The sequence below is a fragment of the Phoca vitulina genome, unplaced genomic scaffold, assembly GCF_004348235.1.
Source record: "Phoca vitulina isolate PV1807 unplaced genomic scaffold, GSC_HSeal_1.0 scaffold121, whole genome shotgun sequence".
Classification (NCBI taxonomy): domain Eukaryota; kingdom Metazoa; phylum Chordata; class Mammalia; order Carnivora; family Phocidae; genus Phoca; species Phoca vitulina.
Window position 1 is genome coordinate 427,915 of NW_022589824.1, and position 19,630 is coordinate 447,544.

A 19,630-nucleotide genomic window follows, 5' to 3' on the forward strand; every position below is an offset into this window, starting at 1 on the left:
TGGTTGTTCAGTCTTAGGGTTTGGTACGGACATCTCGCCGTGGACGGCGCGCCGCGTTCCGACCTAAGTCAGGACACACTGTGTTCACGCTCTCACGACCAGGCAAGCGCGGCCAGTGCAGACCACACCCCTTCTCTTCAGGGTTAGTGCTTCTCTGGTTTTATCGCCTCCTTAGTTTCCAGACCTGAGGACCCGACCAGCCTCGCCCTGAGCCAATGAGGAGGTGAGCGGGCCTCCTCGCGGCCCCCCGGCTGCCGGCTGCTCACAGCACACCTGCAGAAGTAGGTTTGTGCTCTGCCTCATGCTGGCTTGAGGGCTCGGCTGAGCTGAGGCTTTGGGGTTGAAGTAGCTGTCCCTCAGCACGGGGCAGGCGATGCTCCCAGAATCCCGTCTGATCCCCGTGCTGCCCTGGGTCTGCAGCGTGGGTCTCATGCACTCTGGCCGCCCGCAGACCTGCTGCACCCGACCCAGCCACCTCGGGAATGAGCTCTGTCTGCTCTTCTTTCTGGGGTTCCCATTGTTCGGATGTTGGGCCTTCCTGACAGGACCTCCAATTTTTCTTTTAATCTTTTCTCTCTGATTTTCATTGTTTATCTGTTTTGTACTTTTTGGAAGGCATCTTCAAATTTATCCTCCAAACCTCTACTGAGCTTTTCACTTTGCCATCATATTTTTATTGACAAGAGTCCTGTTCTGTGTTCTGAAAGCTTCCCTGACTGTGGCACAGAGCCTCAGCCTGGTCCTCAGCTGAGCCCGGACGCCACGGCCCAGGGTCCCCAGGGTCTGGCTGACCGCCAAGGAGTCTGGGCCTCGGCTCCTGGGCCCTCCTCGGGCTCTGTGCTGGACCCCACATGCTCCTGGTGGCCGCGGGCTCAGCTTCCCAGGCTGCTGCCTGACCACCGGCACCCAGAGCCCCTCCCGTCACTGCCTCTCTCGCATTCTCTTCAAATGTCTTCTCCATTTTAAAGCAGAGACAATAATGGGTCTGCCAGAAGCACTTTTTAGAACCCAGTGTTTATCGAGGTATCACTGACACGCGGCGAGGAGTGGGGATCGTGGGTGCACTTGCACCTGAGGACCCGCCACCCACAGCTCAACACAGATGCGCAGCCCTCGAGCTGCCCCTGCCCCCTTGGCCACGCTTTGGACCAGCAGAGACCACGTGCCAGGTTTTGAACGTCCTACCGTTGGAATCACGGAGTCCAGACGCTTGGGTCTGGGCCATCTCACGCAGTGCGGGCTCTGGGACATTCCTCCACGTTATGTGTGTAACGTGTGTGGTCCAGCTGTGGCTGTGGACCGGCCTCTGGGTCCGTCCAGTGCTTGGGGACTAGGAATAAAGCTGCTGTGAACACACCAGTCTCTTCACAGACCACGCACCCATGTGTCCTGGATTTGCTCCAACAGTGGACTGGCTGAGGCAGTCCTAGCCCATGTTTTGCTGGGGCCAGCAGCGCCGAACAGCTTCCTCGAGTGGCCGGGCCGTGTTAGCCGTCCCCAGCTGGGCACGGGGGTTCCTCCCTCGCTAACGTCTGGTATGCCAGACTTTTCCGTGTTAGCCATTATGAAGGAAGCCACTGCGTCTTTTGCAAATATTTTCTCCCACTCTAACCTGGTCTTCTCGATTTTTTTAAAGATTTGTTTATTTACTTATTTGTCAGAGAGAGAGAGAGAGAGTGAGCGCACAAGCAGGGGAGCAGCAGACAGAAGGAGAGCCGACTCCCCGCTGAGCAGGGAGCCTGATGCAGGGCTGGATCTCAGGACCCCGAGATCACGACCTGAGCTGAAGGCAGACGCGTAACCGATTGAGCCACCCAGGCGCCCCTTGTCTTCTCATTTTTAAAAATACTTTAAGTAATCTCCACACCCAACATGGGGCTCGAACCCAAGACCCCAAGATCAATAGCCTCATGCTACTGACTGAGCCAGTCAGGTGTTGCTCTATGTCCCTCTCCAAATATACAGTAACGGTGATGACAGCCAGCGCTAGGTGTGCCGGGCTGGGCGCCCCGCGCGCTCTGTCTGCTTCGTAGCATGTTAAATCACACAACCCTTTGAGACAGGCAAAATTAGCCCCATGTGAGGGCTGAGGAAATAAACCCAGGAAGTGAGAGTGACTTGCTCATAGCTCCAGGGCAGGTGGATCCAGGGAGGTCGGCCCCAGAGCCCAGGGTCTGCATCTCAAGGGGGGTGGTCTCAGGCCTGGGTGGCTCATGGCGCCGGATCAGGCCCCCAGTGCCTGCAGATGGACGGGAGGCTCGAGGAGCCTCCACAGACAGCCAAGTGCTGCTTCATGCTGTGGCCGCCGCAGATATGTGACCAGCAGATGCCACCCCACGCCCACACTCGGGCGACCCTCGCGTCACGTGTGTGTGCAGCTCAAGTGACCCCACATGGGCTCCAACGGGAGTCACCGATGAGATTTATGAGGCGAAGAGATGAGTGAATGGACAGGCGCTGTGACTTCCAGCGTGTAGTAAATTGTTCACGCAACCTGGAGAATTATTTTTGTTCATTTAAGAGACTTAACTGTGTCTCGTCTGGTTCCTGCCAGGTGCAGCCTCTGGGCTCCAGAAGCAGGTCCCTCTCTGGCTGACCGAGCCGCGGCGTGTGCGGGCCACACACATGGCTTTCCCAAGCGCCTGCCGCCCCCTGCCCCACCCTGGGCCCCCATGGGGCTTACCTGGCCACGACTCTGACGTCAAAGCTGGGCTGGCACCAGGAGTCCAGGAGGGCCAGCAGCCTCCTCTGGAGGTCCGGGAAGCCGGCTACATAACGCTCCACGAGGGTCACCTTGTCCTGGAGGAGCAGTGGGGTGCTCCCATCTACGGGGAGCACATCCTCAGGTCACAGCCTTGCAGGCGCCTGGCACCTCCACCCCCGGCCAAGACCCCAGACTCACCCCCAACCCAGAGGAGGCGTGGCCAGAGCATCCGGACTGAGAGGACCCGAGGCCCCTCCATGTGACCTGGCTCCCTCAGGGAGTGCAGAGGCCCGGCCAAGTGTCTGACTACATCCGTGAAACACCCCAGACTGGCTCCCAGGGCCCGGTGCACTCATCCCAGCCCATGCCCTGTGCTCGCACACCTACACACACGCACACAAACACATGCAGGCCCCACTGCTCCCTGGGCCTGGTCCCGGGGCTCTGTGGTCATCCCCATCTTCATTACAAAGGACTGGAGGCCCCCAGAGGCAAGGGGCATCCTGGGGAAGATCAGCTGTCCCCTTGTCTTCACTGAGCTGCGGGGAGGCAGGAGGGAGACCAAGCATGGGCAGCAGCCCCGATGGCCCAAGTGCCTCCTCACTGGCGCAGGGGGCATGCCCGTGCACGGTGCCCGCAAGAGCCCTGAGCTGCCCAAGCCCGCCCGGAAGCTCAGAGGAGGCCCCTGGCCGTGGCTCTGGGCCTTGGGACACTCAGGCCCTTTCCACCGCAAGAGTTCAGGCCTCAACAAAGCCCCCTGCCAGTGGTCCCAACAGTAGACCCCTCCTCACCTCCTGTCCTCTCCATGTGACCACATTGGGTCAGGCTGCCTGGAGCCCAGACTGAACAGGGACCCATCTGCGAGGTTGGGACCTCAGGAGGTGGACCTCACGGGGAGCCCCATTCCTCAGAGACCCTCTGGCCACTGCCTTCCGAGCATGTTACACCTAAGTCCAGGGACTGCCCTCCTGGGCCCCACCCCCTCGGGCCCTCCTTGCAGGGTCGGGTGCTCACACGTGACCCCTGCCCTCCAGCACCCCCAGCCCCACCCAGTGAGGAGCAAAGCCAGGGCTCAGTGGTAGGAGAACCCCCTCCCCAAATCATGTTTCTAGAGACCCAGGCTTTATCCAAGTCAGAACCTAAATGATTTTCGTGAAAAGATACTTACCTTTTCTTTCTTTTTTTTTTAAGATTTTATTTATTTATTTGACAGAGAGAGACGGCGAGAGAGGGAACACAAGCAGGGGGAGTGGGAGAGGGAGAAGCAGGCTTCCCGCTGAGCCAGGAGCCCGATGTGGGGCTCGATCCCAGGACCCTGGGACCATGACCTGAGCCGAAGCAGACGCTTGACGACCGAGCCCCCCAGGCGCCCGACACTTACTTTTCAACATCAAGTTCGAGTTGCAGCTTCAGCTTCAAGCCCAGCATAACGGCCTGCTGATCACAAATGCAGCAGGTTACACCGGGCCTGGTGGGGAGCAGGCAGCCCATGGCGGGCGCTCCCCCCTTCTACACCTCCCAGTCACTGAGGGCACAGGTCCAACGGCCTGGAACCCAAAGCCTCTGGGCAGACAGGCCAGGCTCCACAGGAGGCGGGGCAGGGGGGAATGCCCCGGCAGGTGGGTCCTGCCAGGCTGGGGTGTGGCCTGGATGGGGCGTCAGGGTGGGTGCCGGGCCCAGGTGGCTCTGGTCAGGGGTTGCCCATGAGTGGACAGAGGACCAAGAGGGAGGGGCAGACAAGAGGCAGGAGCTCTGTCACCTGCCCCCAGACACTAGCACACTGCTTTCCCCACACCTGCTCTCACCTGCCGCATACCGCCCAGAAGTGTGCCCTCCGCCTGCAAGTGCCGGGCATGGCCAGTCATGGTGCTCACAGCCAGGGGCCAGGGCTGTGCACCCTGGGGGCCTGAGGGACTGTGGCCCTGAGGTGCAGGCGCCTCTGAGCACTTTCCACAAGGCATACTCTGTGTGCACCCCAAAACGACTAATGAGTGCATAGCTGTCTGTCCAAAAGGGTGGGCTGGCCCCAGGGGGAGTGGTGGGGTCTGTGTGTTGGGGGATGCACAGCGCTGCCCCTTTGGTCCACAGAGAAAGAGGCTCTGAACCCAGCTGCGTCCTGGTGAGGCAGGGAGCGCAGCAGTCCCAGGAATGGGGAAGTGGGCACCGCCGAGAGCCCTGACCCCCCCCCTCCCCGCGGCCCTTGCTCACGGCCACAGGGACCCTCCTGCGACTCAGCGTGGAGAGCGCCCGGGGCCCTGAGTGCCCGCACGTAGCGCAGGCCCGGCTACTATTAATAATTTCCATACATCGCACTCCCATTATGAGCAAAAATAACCGGGGGAGCAGCCGGGCGCCCCGCCCCACGCAGCTCACACAAAGGACCAAAATAGCGGCCTGGGAAAGGCTCGCTCAGGCCTCCGGCCTGGATCGCGCGGGGCGGGGGCGCGGGGCCAGGGGCCTTTCCCTGCGCGGCGCTGACCCGGCGCCTCCACAGCCTGGCCGAGGTCCAGGAGCTTGGCCGCTGCCAGGCCCCGCGGGGGCCCGGGGGAGGGTGCAGAGGGGCAGGGCCTGGGGAGGGGCCAGGGGCTGGAGGAGGGAGGACCTTATTGTTTCTGGATGGGAGACCCCCTGAGAAGCCACGGGAGCACCAGGCCCCCATCCAGGAAGGGCCCCCATCCAGGAAGGGAAACTGGGGTGGTCGAACCCTACTGCTTGTGTCCTGCATCTGCCATGTCCGGTTAGCTTCCTGGCTCCTCCAGGGCCAACACCCGGAGCTGGGCTTGCTCAGGCCAGGCCACCATCGGGAAGGGGCTGTGGGAGGGATACCTGGGGGCTCGGGACCCTCCCATCCTTCAGACCAGGCCGTGGGCCAGTGACCCGGGGAGAGATGAAGCGGGGGGAGCCATAAGGCAAGGGGGGTAGGAGGAGGGGGCACAGAGGCCCCGGGGGGCTGGGCCTCCCCCTCCCCCCACCACCTCTGCTGGGCTATCAGTCTCTACCAGCCGCTACCTCTGCCCCCTAAGGACAAGACTTCATCTGTGCTCTAGGCCCCAGCCCTCAGTGGGGCTATGGGGGGATCTTGGCCCCCCACCCGCCCAACAAGCCCTCTGAATCCTGGGGTGTGGGGCAGCCGGCAATGGTGGCCTGGGTGGAAGGGGGCGCGGCGGGCACTGCCCCTCACAGCCGCGGGAGGGGCTCTGCCACAGAGGGCAGCCAGCCCCCGTCACCAGCCTCCCTGAGGGTCCCGTCCCTCTGCCCACGGGGACTGCCTCTGCCTTAAGGAGCCAGTGAGGCCAGGGTAGTCCTCGGTGCCAATCCCAGCCCTCAGGGCTCTGGTTGGTCCGTGGTGCCCACTGGCTGAGGGGGTGGGGGCCGGTGTGGAGGTGCCAGCTGCGCTTGGGGCCAGCCCTACCTACCCCGGGCGGGCAGCTCGGGCCTCAGCACACCCCACCTGGCCACACAATGACTGTCGTAACGGGGGTCAGCGTGCTCGGCATGGCCCTTCTCTTCTCCCTGGTCCCTCCAGAGCAACCAGCTTTCCATGCAGCCAGCACTCAGGGTGACCTCTCTCAGCCCTGCGGCCTGCGTGCATTGCCAGCGTGCCCAGAGCTGGATGACCACAGGCACCCCAGGGACAGTTCGGGAGGTGCCTTCATTCGGCACCTGTGGCCCAGGGGTGCGGTGGGCAGGAAGGGGGCAGCCAGGGAGGGTGCCGTGGGGGGATGGCTGACAGCAGAACCCTTGGCCTGGCTTCCGTCTTGGGGGGGAGCCCCATGTAGTTCTACCCCTGTCATCAGGCCTGGCTTAGGATCCGTCTCTGGTCATTTTTCTGCCTGAGCTTCTGCTGAGGTGATAGCAGACCAAGCTGCCCACTGCCTGGTCACATGAGGGACCCAGCAGGTGTAGGAAGATCACCTGCCGACTCAGGCACCTGTGATGAGCAGGGAAGGTGGGAGGGGCTCAGACCCCACAAAAGGAAATTGCCGAGGAATGGGCCTCCCTGGCACCTCCCTGGCCTTCCTGGCCTCTGCATGGAGGCCACTGAGAAGGGAGGCACTGGGCTGCCCAGCAGCTGGGTCAGAGCAAGGCTGGGGACCCCTCTGGCCAGACAGGTGCCAGAGCTACTGCCTTTGGGGAGGGGCTGGAGTGGTCACCGTGGGAAGAGCATCCACGGACCCCCGGGCTGCCCACTCCGCTGGGCAGGAGCGCCAGGCAGGTGCCCAGGCAGCCAAGCCCAGACTCAGCAGCCTCAGACCCAGGACGGGCCTGCCTCCCACCTCCACAGCTCAGCTCGGGCCTGGAGCCAAGGGGCCTTCCCCCCCACCCCCCCGAAGCAAAGCTATCTTTTTACCTTGATAAGCTGTTTAAAAAATGTAAATAAAATAACTCAGTAGACAAAAGCGGGCATTCATCCTGCCCGGAGCCAGCCGCCGCCCTCGACATGAAATATCGGCGCACATTAAGTCGTGAGTCCCTGCTAATCCGAGCGGACAGGCCTGAATGCGGTCCCTTTCGCCGGGCGCGGCGGTGGGCACTGGAGCGTGCATCGCCTGCCGGGCCGCCCCGCTTGGGGACAATGGCTTTTCTTCGCAGAAGGGGCCTGTGCGGGACAAGAGCCCCCTTTGTGTTGGGATTCCTGCCTTGGAGCGCGAGGGAGGTGCATTCAGCCGGCCCTAGACACTCTTTGAAAGGCTCGGGTGTAACAGAAGACGCGGAAACACTAGCCCGCCTTCTGCCTCCCGCATTCTTGCAAGCCCAGCCGCTCATTCAGCCTGCGGAGAATGGCCCTGCGCCACAGGAGTGGAGCCCCGGCCACATTGTCGCTGGCCTGGTCACCTTGGTTTCTCAGCACCTTCACCAGCCTCGAGACAAGAGCCTGGGCCGGGGCATGACAGCCACCAACACAGGGCCCACACCGCCAAGGACCGAGGACTGGCGGCCCAGGTGAGGCCTACCTTGCAGTGAGCCTCCAGGCTGGGACTGGCCCCCCGGGGAAGAAGGCCCCCCCGTGGGGTGGGCCCGGGATCCTGCCCACCGAGCCCTGAGCCACCACAGGTGTGGGGAGCAGGGTTCATGAGCCCCGCTGTCCCTCAGTTAGGCTCGACTTTGGGCCCGATGAGGCAGTGGGTGGAGGTGAGCCAGGAGCGAGCCTCTGGATACCCCTGGAACGCTGGACCTGTGACTCGGTGAGAGCGCGCCCCTGAGCTGGGCGCCCCAGGACCTCTCCACCGCCTGCCTCCCCACGTGGTGATCGTCACATCTCAGGGCCCAGGGATGCCGCGGGGACCCCTGTCCTGCAGCAACCGCCCAGAGCCACCCCACACGGAGCCGCCCCTCCCTACTCACCGCAGACCCCTGTGCCCTTCTGCCTCACGCAGAGCCAAGCCACTCCCGGTGCTCCTGGCCCGCTTCCATCTTCTCTCGGAAAATTCTGGACTTAAGTGAGAGCCGGTGCTACTCACAACAGAGACTCAACAAACCCACCGAGCCCTCCAGAGCCCCACAAGCTCTAACCCAAAGATTTGTAGCTACTAAACCCACATTTCCACATTTGCCCTTTCTGACCCAGGCCTTCCCAGGACAAGGGAGCCAAATGACCTGCCCCCGGCATGGCCCCAGGTCCAAAAGCATTGCACGCACTGGAGAACTCTGCTGTCATGACCAGTAATCTGTGCCCTACACTGAACTTCTGCAAACAAACACGGGCATCATTTCCGAGGGGCTGGTCCTGGGGACCACTGGTACAGGTAGGATGGGGGTCCGCCCAGCCGGTACAGCAAGGATGTATGACCCTCACGGGGCACCCCGCTGGCCGGACCTGATCCAAGTGAGGCACCAAACTGCAGGAGTTGGGTCAGCCCAGGTGAGGCCCCTTCGCTCCAGGGCAGGGCCTCAGGATGGGTCCAGAGAGGTGGCAGGCACAGCACTCAGGGCTATGGAGGGGCTATTCCTGAGCTTCTGGAGCAGGAGCGAAGTGGCCAGTCCCCAGGCCGGGTGTGGGTGTGGCTGCAGGGCCCCCCACGAGGACACAAGGGGACGGTGCTGTCCCCAGCCAGCAGCAACTAGAAGCAGCTGGGCCCCGAGGGACCTGGGCTGCTCGTCCACAGGCCATGCCAACACAGAGGCCGAGCGACCTTGCGAGTGAGTGGGCCTGGGCAGAGGCAGAAGGAGGGAGAAGGGGGCCTCCAACCCCAAAGGGTCATGTGGGAGCTCCCTGGCAAAAGCTCCCCTGGCCTGGGAGGCTCTGGGCTGGGAGGGCTTGGAGGTCCAGCTGTCTGATCTAGGCCCAAGGGGTGGCAACTGTGGGCAGAGGGATCCCCTCACCCCTGACCCTCTTAGCCCCCCAGAAGTGTTTCTGGGAACTGACGAATGAGTCTGGACAGCAGCATCTCAGGTGAGTGGCTTGGCCACAGGACTTCCAGGCCAGAGCCAGGGTGTCCTTGGGCCGCTGACCCCTCCTGAGGACCCAGTGGGCACCTCAAGAGGAAGGACCCCAGGTCCTGGGGTGGGGGCTGCTCGCACGACTCTTTTTCAGCTTGGTGAGTATGAGAGTCTCCTAGGACCCCAACGTCTGGCACAGCCCTGAGCTGGGCCCTTGGGGTGGCTGGTCCCTGAAACCCTCTGCACCAGACCTGAAGCCCCCCACCCCTGGGGAGCCCCCCACAGTGGAGGGACAGAGAGGACACTGCCAGGGTGGACCCTGTGAGCTCCCTCAGCCAAGCCCTTGCTTGACCCCACATGCAGACCCGGCCCACGGCCCAAGAATCAGAAGGTGTGTCCCCGAGGCCCTCCCTCCCAGCCCTGACCCACGACCCACGTGGGGGTCATGCTCACTTCTTTGAACTTGCCCTCCCGGTGAAGCTGGTGGATGTGAGTCAGCAGGGGCTCTGGTCGGCATCCTGCAGCTGGAGGATGCTGACCAGCGGCTCCACGAGACTAGCAGGGCTCTCAGCGAGGACCCTGACCGCACGGGCCTGCAGCTGCTTCAGCCTCGAACTGCACTGGGAGACCAGAGAGCCAGCCTCGGCTGGGGAGCGGGGGGTGCGGGCTGCAGCTGGGGTCACGGTGCCGGGGCAGACCTGGCCGAGGAGTCCTGTGCCCATGGTGGACATGCCAGGCGGGCAAGGCCTAGAGGGCAGAGGCACAGGTGAGGGAGATGTGTGGTTGTGGGGAGGCCGCGGGTCAGGCCCACAGACCGAGGAGCACAGTCAATGCTGAGGCGCCAGCCCCCGCCCAGCAAGGGTGAGGGAGGCAGCAGGCTCCAGAGGCCGGCTTGGGCAGGCGTGGAGCCCACGGTGCTGGGGGGGACACGGCCGGTGGGGCTGGGGCCAGGCGGCAAACCCCCGCTGGGCCTCCCCGGGGCTGTGGAGACAGAACCTCACTGTTGTTCTGTGGTGCTCGAATCCTCCAGCAAAGCGTCCTGCACCTGCGTGGTCCAGAGTGCGGTCTGCTCAGAGAGAGAGCTGGGGCTAGTCAGCGCCGTCCCCCACTCCTCGGGGCTCTGGTCTGGTCCGACCCGCCGTGCCCTGCGTCCCGGGTGGCAGCCGCTGTCCACAGTCGTGGTCCCGTGAAGATGGGGGGCTCATCCCCGAGGCTGACCAAGGGCGGGAGCCCTCGGAGAGATTCCAGTCCTCGTGCCTCGCCCCACAACCTGTGTGGTGCCCGGGACACACGCGGTCCTTCAGACGCAGTGACGTGGTCGCGGGGCCCAGCGAGGAACGGGAAACAGAAAAAAGGGGGAAAACTGCCTCTGATTGACTTTTCTACCTCTTGTACTACAGAGGATTTGGAAACGGGTGGGAGCTAAAAGGAGAAAGACCCCTACCTGGAGGGAGTGGGTGTCGTCCGAGGGCCACCCCCCGGTGCGTGGCTGGCCCTGGCTGCCCTCTGCCTGACTCTGCTGTTCCCCGAAACACCCTGCAGTAACAGACCCGCTTGGAGCCCCAGACGCTTCTCCCTCAGGGCGGAGCTGCAGGGTCTGGGCTGTGCGCTCGGGAAACAGACACCCTGACGCCCGAGGCCACCCTGTGGGGAGCGAGGCGCTGAGGCTCCGGCTGCCCCCGCAGACCTGCAGACGGGCGCACCCCTAGCACAGCCTCCGACACTGTGGGGCTGCCACCCCCGGGACAGGCGGGCAGAGGCCACACTCGTGTCTCAGGGGCCACGGGGCCGCTGTCCCATCTCCGCCAGCTGCCCCGTGCCTTCCAGGAACGTGTGAAAAGACACCTGAGGCCGAACCACCACCACCTTCTTGCTCGTGGAAGGAAAGATCTAGAAAGAGGCTGCTCTCGTCTGGTCCCGACGTGTGCACGTACAGTTCCCGTTCAGGGCTCCGAAGAGCAGCACTGAGAGGCTCACCGAGCAGAGCGGGGAGCCCGCGTGGCTGGGATCTGCGGCTCCTACGTACCGGCCAGCCAGCCCTTCTCCTTGGAAGGTGAGCTCAGGTAAACACCTGTCTCCTTTCTCCCCTGGGCAGTCCCCACCTGCCCAGCCCCCGGCCACCAGCCGGGCAGAGAGTGTGTACCCAGCCATGGCCCAGGGCAGCGGGCTGGAAGGAGGAATCCCACCCAAGAGAGACCCTCCAGCCCTGGGCTGAGTGCCCACTGACCAGCGGCCACAGAGAACGAAGGCTTTTCCAAAAGAGCCACCATCCGTCCTGTGACAGGGTGATGGGAGGCCAGGTCTGGCTGCACTGCTGGACGGAAGGATGCCCAGGAGGGCCCCAGGAGGCCACACGGACCCCTTCCCAGCAGGACGGCCCCTGGAGCCCCCAGATCCACCCCATGGTCAACTGTGGGGCCAGCTCCTTCCGTTGGGGTCGTCCAGCTGCCCTTCACAGTGGGAACCTTCTGTGGTGGCCAGCAGAAGGGGAGCGAGGGGGCATGTCCTTCCGAGATGGCCACTGCCCATTGCTGGTGCTGGCTCTGTCCCCTCCCACGAGAAGGCTCAGCAGAGCGGCTGAAGGGACCAGTAGTGCAGCTGGAGGGCTGTCAGCTTCCGGGGGCCCCCAGGAAGCTGGACGGTCGTGCGGGGGCTTGCCTGACCTACCCAATGCAGCCAAGCCTCCCCCGCTCCGCCGCTGGGAGCCTCTCAGCCCGTGGCTTGGAGTGGGGCTTGAAGCAGAGATGGCCCTGCACCATCCCCGGGACCGCCGTGGAGGCGACGCTCACCTAGCCCAGGTGCCAAGGTAGGTGCAGCCCTGAAGGAGCCAAGGCCCCACGGGGGTCTGCGGGCCTCGCGGATGGCAGCGTCACCACTGAGGGCCAGGCAGGTCCTTGCTGCACTCTGGCATCTTCCCTGGAGAGAGGAGGCCTTCCAGCAGCCCCCGGGGACCTCCCCAGGGTTCTGCTGACCAGACCTGGGTCACACGCTCCCCCTGCCAGTGACTAAGCAACAGCGGAGGGGAAGTCAGCAGGGAGGCGCAGACCCCCTCTGCTGTTGGCCCCATGGCCCTTCCCACGTCTCTGCCCTGAGAGCAGCCTGGGGACGGCCTGGGCCAGAACTCTCTCCTTGGAAAGCGCTGCTCAGGTCTGGAGCTCGGAGAGTCACCCGTGTCCTGTCTGCATGCCCTCTCCCACACAGATGCCCCTGCTGAGCTCAGCAGCCCCCAGCAGCCCCCAGGCAGGGGGCCCCGCCCACAGAGCCATAGGCAGGAAGCAGGGTGCAGAACCGGGACACGGGCCTTGGTCCTCGCATCACCGTGTGGATGATGCTTCCCCAGGACATGCAGAGCAAGCATCTACTTAGTCCGAACCTAATTTTAAAACTACTGTACTTGAGCAAGTTGGCATGCTCACCAAATGTGAAATGCACTTTCCCCTCAAGTATCTGTGGGAACTCAGGAGACCTGGCAAGTCTCCCTTTACAAACACCCGGGAAAGGAGAGGGTCTGTGGGAAAGGAGGCCTACGAGGGCCCAGGGCTGCCGTCGGCACCCGCGCACCTGGGCTGGGACATCACGTGCATCCGCATCTGCTGGGGGGTCCCGGAGACACCGTCGGGGGAGGAGAAACACCATCGTGCTGTGACCACTCGGTAGGCACGCGGGGGCCGCCACCGGCGGGAAAGAGCTTCACTAACAGGCGCTCAGGTGAGAACCACAGAACACACGGGGACGATGCGCCTTGAGTGATGACCACCACAGGACAGGGAAAGTGCTGGGACAGGAGGACACCGGTCTGGGAATGCAGACAGACAATAAACATGCCTAAAATGGTGGAGGAAGGAAAATTCAGGGAAGAACACAGGGGCCCCGAGGGGTAGCGTCCGCGAGCCCCTCCTGCCCTTCCGGCCCCTGCTGCTGCCAGGGTGGACCTCACACACTGTCCAGCACCCACTGGCCACTTGCTGCCCCTTGTCCTGGAGGCTTAAGTCCGGGCCCCATGGCCCCCTCTCTGGTGCCACTCTGCTCCTCAGCTTTTGGTGGTCCCGGTGCCTACGCTGACAATCCCTTGAACCCTGGCTCTGGAACCCTGGCTGCCACCCCCTCCCTCCCTCCTGCCCTCTGCCCACTCCTCGAGCCCCCCTCTGCCATCCAGCTGGGGCCCATGTCTTGTCACCCCCCGGCTCACACTCCAGAGGTGGGCTTGCTGCCCCACAGAGCTCGCCCCACCCCGGACCTCATGGACTCAGTGCTGCCGAAGTCACCCCACGCGGGCTTGGGCCAGAGCCCCCACGGACCCGTCCTCAGCAGAGCGGGGGCCTGCCCAAGAGAGCCAGTGTTTCAAGCAAGCTCCAGGGGTTTGCCCCCTTGGGCCCTGCCTTGGGGAACACCGTTGTTCCCGTTTGCTCGCCCTCCTGTGCCTACCATCTCTCCCATTGTTCCCTCCCAGGGGGCTCTGAGGACACCCCAAACCCACTGCCTGTCTCTGCCCCAGGCCCCACAGCCCACCAGCCCGCCTCCCCTGCCTGCAGCCTCTGTCCTGGCCACTCACATGCCCCACCGCCTTGTGGTTCCTGTGGGGACACTCCGCCCGCGGCCGCCGGCCCCTGGGCCATCACCGGGGTCCGAGCTCAGATACTGAGCGGCACGGTGCCTGCCCACCCACCCCGGACCAGTTCTGGCAAGTGAACCCAAGGGAGACAGCACGTGTCCCTCAGGCAGAAGCTTGGCTCCAGGCGGAGAACACAGCTGCCCAGGGCACTCACAAGACGCACACAGACCCGCCTCCCAGCAGGCCTCTAGCGCCGAAAATGAGAACACGGACGTGCTCCTTCATAGACAGAAACAAGTCACGAAAGAGCTCAAAACAACCCTGCGTGTGCTTGGAAATTAAGAACACGTCGGTCTAAGGAGACGCCTTAATGAAGATCGAGAAGACGGGCGACAGAGCCCTACCCGTGGAGACCTGTGATGGAGGGACCGTAGCGGGGGACGCACACCTGTCAGTGAGCACCTGGGAAAGAAGAGAGACCGTGGCGGGGCCAGCACCAGCCACGGGACAGCACTGAGCCAAGGGACTGTCCTCGACCCCCACACCTGAGAGTCTTGAGAACCGTGGGGGACCTCAGGCCGGCAGCCATGATGACACGAGTGAGGTGGAAACTTCCTAGGGCAAGAAACCAGAAACGGAAAGCCCCCCAGAAACGGTCCCCCCCTACCCGGGCTCAAGCCCAACCAGGCAGGACGGTCTGCGTTCTTCCAGACCCTCTAGGAACGAGGAATTCCGGTCTTCAACCAATGGTTCCAGAGAAAGGTAACAGAAGGAACGCTTTCAACCCAGTTTATGAGGTTAGTTCACCTCGACGCCAGGAACAGAGACAAGCTCACAAACACCACACTATGACCAGGTGAGGTGCATCCCACACACACAGGGCGGCCTGAGCTGGAGAATCTGTGAAGTCAGTTCACTAAATAACATGGTCAGCCTGCCTCTGTATTAACTCAAAGCCATGGGAGACAAAAATTAAAAAGAGCTTTTGGCTTTTGCCGAAACTTTGGCTTTCTCCAGCTGATGGCTAGAACTGCTCAGAGCCTCAGCGCGGGCAGTCGAGAGGAGGGTGACGGCCACCGCAGCTCAGGTGTGCGTGGAGCCCAGGCCTGTCGCCCACACACACGGGTGGTGACCCCAGAAGTCTGGCTGACCCGTTAGCCAGGCGCTGGTCCCCCCGCGCCACAAAGCCAGCCGTGGGCCTGGCAGGAGCGCCCTCAGCCTCCGTAGCTCACGGACACCCCTCCTCCGCAAGCCTGCAGCCCCTTCCTGGAGTGCACCTGCGCCGGACGCCTGCCCCAGTGAGCTTGGTCCGGGTCTGGACACTCTGCCCATCCTCAGCTGGGAGCGGGAGGCAAGACACGAGACACGGGCCTTATCCCTCCAGCCACGCATGGGCCCTGCAGCCTTCACTGCAGTGACCAGGGCCGCCTCATCCTTCTGCTGCTTCCGGGAGCAAAGTGCGGGGCAGGGGCGCCCACGGGTCCGGCGGTGCCTTCACCACCTGCACGGGCAAAGCCGCCCTCCAGGCCCAGGCCGCACGCATCTCCCGGTGGCCAGACAGGCTGTCCCTGGGGCAGGAGGCCATGAGCAAGGCTAGTGAGAACTGGTGAGTACTCCGGCCCCACACGCCACACAGGCGGTCATGGCCCACTGGGTCCCCTGTGCTGTGCGGAAGCTGGGTGGTGGCCACAGGCCCTTGCCTCCTGCTCTCAGCCTCGGGGGCCTGTGTCTACCAGTGTCCAGTGGGGGTCAGCCCAGGGCTCCAGCCCCCATGCATCTGCCAGAACTTTCAGACAGGGTGGCCCACTGAGGCCAGAGGAGGGCCCACGCCCACAAGCTCACCCACCTGCCGCAGCTCCCGCGTGGACCACAGCGTCTGCAGGCCTGCAGGAACAGGAGCGGGTCCTGGCCTGGGGGGACAAGACGGGGCTATGCAGAGCCCACCAACCCCACCTTGACCAACGCCTGGGGCCCCCCACAGATGCCACCGGTGTCCATGGACTCTTGTGCCCTCTCTGGCCAGGGCTCCCCCTGCCCCTTCCCTGGGACCTGTGGCCTGGCCATCCGCGGTGCTCACTGGGACGGGCTTCTGTCCACAGCTTGGGGGAAGCCCAGGCCTCATGTTCCAGTGGTGGTGAGCGGCCCGTCTCAGAGTCGCCACACTGTGTGAGCGGGAAAGGGGCAGTGGACGCCAGGGCCAAGCCTGCAGCCCTGACCATCGCGCCCTCCGTGTATGTCCCAGCCCACCCCACCCACGGCCCACCAAGTCTGGCCTCCAGCCCCTGGTGAGGCCCCAGAGTGGTCCTGGCTTCTGCCTCCCCACCCCCGCTCTCCTGGCCCCTGCTGCACCCCACACAGCTGGCCGCTCCCCAACGCGCCCCCCCCCCCACAGCCCTGGTCCTCTCTTGCTTGCCCAAGTCCCCAGCCCCACTGCAGGACTGCGGGTCAGGACGGGGACCCCACTGGGACACCAGGCCCAGGGGAAGTTGGGGTCACCCTCATGCTGGAAAAGGAACTGTGCCCTCAGACCAGGTTTAAGGTCAATGCCCGGGAGGGTGGGCTGGCCTGGGAAGGTGTCTGCGGCCTGCTCTCCACTTTGGGAAAGAAAGCGGCCTCTGAGTCACCCACAGCCACGAGCGCCCCCTGGCTGCCTCGGGAGGGCCCGCCCCACCCCTGCGGCCACTTGCCCCCGGCCCGCAGGGCAGGACCACCCTGCTCGGCCCTTCCGGGGTCCCCCCTGCCTCACTGCACCGCCCCCAGGGCTGTAGAAACCCCTCTTCACTAAGCAAGTCCTGCTGCAAATGCCCGGCCGCTGTCCGACCCTAGGCCTCCACAGCCCCACGAGGACATTACAGAGCCCAGCGCGGATGCCAGGTGACATCAGGGGCCATGGGGCTCAGAGCCTGTGTCCAGCCCCAGCCCAGGGAGGTGGGAGAAGCCCTGCATTTACTCAGGACCCTGGCCATGCCCCCCACATGGTGGTGGTCAGAGGCAGGACCTGAGCCCACATGTTGGGGGAGGGGAGGTCACCAACAGATGCCCTAGGTCAAATCGGGGCTCACCCAGGGGACTTCACCTGCAAATCTACCCAAGAATTGAGGGGACAACAGCAACCCCCTGGGCTCCCGCGGAAGACCAGACTCAGAGGGAAAGCTGGGGACACCTGGACCAAAGCCTGGAGGGCCGGCCGCCCACCTGAGGACACAGACTCAGGGACCCAGACAGACAGCAGTGGGTAGACGGACGCACCGCACAGGAGGGGGAGGGACACGCTGGGTGCATTCCAGAAGCAAGGCTCGTTGACGGGCTGGGCGTCTACCACTGCGCTCCGTTAGAGGAATAAAGGGGAAATCATATGCGCCTCTCAGTAGATGCAGAACGAGCAGTTCATAAACACAATTTCTATTCATGATTTAAGAAACAACCCAGCAAACTGGGAATAGAGGCAACTTCATCGCCCAGAAAAAAAGATGTTTGTAAGAAACACTCTCGGCAAACACAGGACTTAATGCTGAAGACTGACAGCACCTCGGGGCGCGGGGCCAGCAGGGCAGCCCTGACGCGCACGGTCAGCTTTGGGTGCTGGTGTGTTAGGAGGGGACCGTGACGCACGCACGCTGCAGGGGCGCGGGTGGTGGGGACACGGGAAATCCTGTGCCTCTGGATTCTGCTGTCAACCTAAAACTGCTCTAGAAAATACAAGTCTTTAAAAATTAAAACAGGGGCACCTGGGTGGCTCAGTGGGTTAAGCGTCGTCTGTCTTCGGCTCAGGTCATGATACCAGGGTCCTGGGATCGAGCCCCACATCGGGCTCCCTGCTCATCGGGGAGTCTGCTTCTCCCTCTCCCTCTGTCTCTCCCTCTGCTTGTGCTCTCTCTCTCTCACTGTCAAATAAATAAAATCTTTAAAAAAAATTAAAACAAGAAAATAAAAACATTACTGCTCACTGAAAACACAATTTTGTGGAAAGTCATGAAGAATCTAAAGAGAAGGTACTAGGGGCACCTGGATGGTTCAGTCGATTTCAGCTCAGGTCATGGTCTTGGGGTCGTGAGAACGAACCCTGAGTCGAGCTCCATGCTCAGCACGGAGCCTACTTGAGATTCTGTCTCTCTCCCTGCCCCCCCAATAAATAAATAAATAAATAAATAAAGAGAAGGTATTAGGATTACTTAGCAGGCTTGTTGTAGCTTGGATACTCAACACAAGGCCAATACTAAAAACCAATTATTTGCATATAAACAAGTAACAAACAGAAATGAACATTAAAAACAATTAAAACAGCACAAAAAAATTCAAATATCTTTGGATAAATCTAACAAAAGAAATTCATGCAAAAAACCCCATAAAATATTGAGAAAAAAATTAAAAGACCTAATGAAGGAAGGGCCATCCCATACAATAAAAAAGAAAAGTTGTCACCTGTCCCACAATCAGTAGATGCCATACTGTCCCAACCCCAGCAGCGGGGCTGGGAGGGCATGCATATGTGTCCACCTGTCTTAAAAATCTGTCCAAAATCACAGTGGAGCAAGACTACCCCATCCCGCGCCAAGCACCACCCTAGCACCACCCTAGCTAAGGCTGAGGGGCACCGGCCTGGAGAGGGCAGCCACGGACCCGTGTAAAGACCTGGAGCCGGAGCTGGGCACGCGCGGGACCCTGATGCGTGACCAGGGTGGCCCCGGAGCCCAGGAACTCTGTGTCCCTATTGAGGATGCTGGAGCATCACTTGTCTCACACCCACACCCCTCACTGCCCCCACCCCCAGAAGATCTAAACATGGAAGACAGATAAATAGAGCCTCTGGGAGAATATTTTGATGACCTTGGGGCAGAGAGGTCTCCCAAAAAATACAACTACGGACAAGATTCCCACTAATCAAAAGGATCCTGCAGGAACCTGGCAGGGCAGGTCCTGGCCCCGCCTCACCTAGAGCCATCCAGCTGTCTAAGGGGACAGCCCTGCTCTCAGCTGCTTCCTTCGCGGCTAAGACCTGGGCCCCACCCAACAGTTCTGCCCTGGGCGTGCTCCTGACCCGGCCCCCACAGCTGGGCGCCGCACACGGCAGAGGGCCGGCCATCTGTCCCTCTTGGGCAGTGACCACATCGGCCTTGTTCGAGGCTGTGGTCCGGGCCTTGATGGGTGCTCCACAGTGAGCTGGGGACGGTGCCAGGGCCAGGCTTGCACACACACGGTCACCAGCCCAGTGGCCTCGGGCAGAGCCCTGGAAGCCCAAGGTGCAGCAGGAGGGGACCGAGGCAGTTCTGAGTGGGGTGGGGCATGGCAAGGACATGGCCCGGTGGGCAGTGAGGTGTGGGTGGGGTGCGGGCAGTGGGGCAGGGAGGTCCCCTAGGCTGAAGGGGGCTCTCAGCTGACACCCATCCAAAGACACAGAAAGGAGGGCGTTGGGAGATGTTTGTCTGAAGGAACAGATAAGCAAACTAAGTGTCGCTTTGCAGAGCCCAGGGCAGGGACCTGGCAGGCCTGGGTCCCTGCTGCCCTGACTTAGGGATTCAGGCAGGAGGCTGGGCCTAGGAGGGCAAGTGGGAGCCTGGTGCCGAGGGGTCTCTGTCCACAGGATGGACATCAGCCATGCCCGCCGCCTGGCATGGCCTCCACGTCCCCACCCCAGGCCTGGAGCTGGGCCAGGCCCAAGTTCATAGCTAACCCGCCCTGACGACGTGGACCTGTAGGCAGAGGGCCAGACAGCAGGATGGGGGCCTGAGACAGATGGCCTCTGGCCTGTGCCTGGCCCCTGACCCCATCCCCGGACCACGCAGGTGGGGGCGGGGTGGGAGGCTCTGTGCAGGGAGGACACTGAGAAGCAACTCATTTCAGGAGTGAAACCTCCACACCCATAGCCAGGGCTGCTCCTCTCTGTCCAGCATGCGGGCCTCACGGGCTGTCCCCGCCAACAGCCCTCCCGCACATGCACCAGGGGGCCTCAGGCTCCAGCCGCACCAGGAGGCACGGGGGTGGCTCACCCTCTG

At 62.6% G+C, this 19,630-nt stretch overlaps 1 protein-coding gene across 1 annotated transcript in view; it reads right to left on the reverse strand.

Annotated features, from left to right (window-relative positions):
• The window catches only part of EXD3 (exonuclease 3'-5' domain containing 3), a 52,445-nt gene extending 36,589 nt beyond the window's left edge, over positions 1–15,856 (reverse strand). The window contains 8 exon segments of the mRNA XM_032398861.1: positions 2,684–2,818; positions 4,080–4,138; positions 9,539–9,588; positions 9,591–9,832; positions 14,183–14,252; positions 15,480–15,521; positions 15,524–15,547; positions 15,715–15,856. Coding sequence (XP_032254752.1) covers positions 2,684–2,818; positions 4,080–4,138; positions 9,539–9,588; positions 9,591–9,832; positions 14,183–14,252; positions 15,480–15,521; positions 15,524–15,547; positions 15,715–15,856 — 764 coding nt within the window.
• Positions 15,857–19,630: the final 3,774 nt, after the last annotated feature.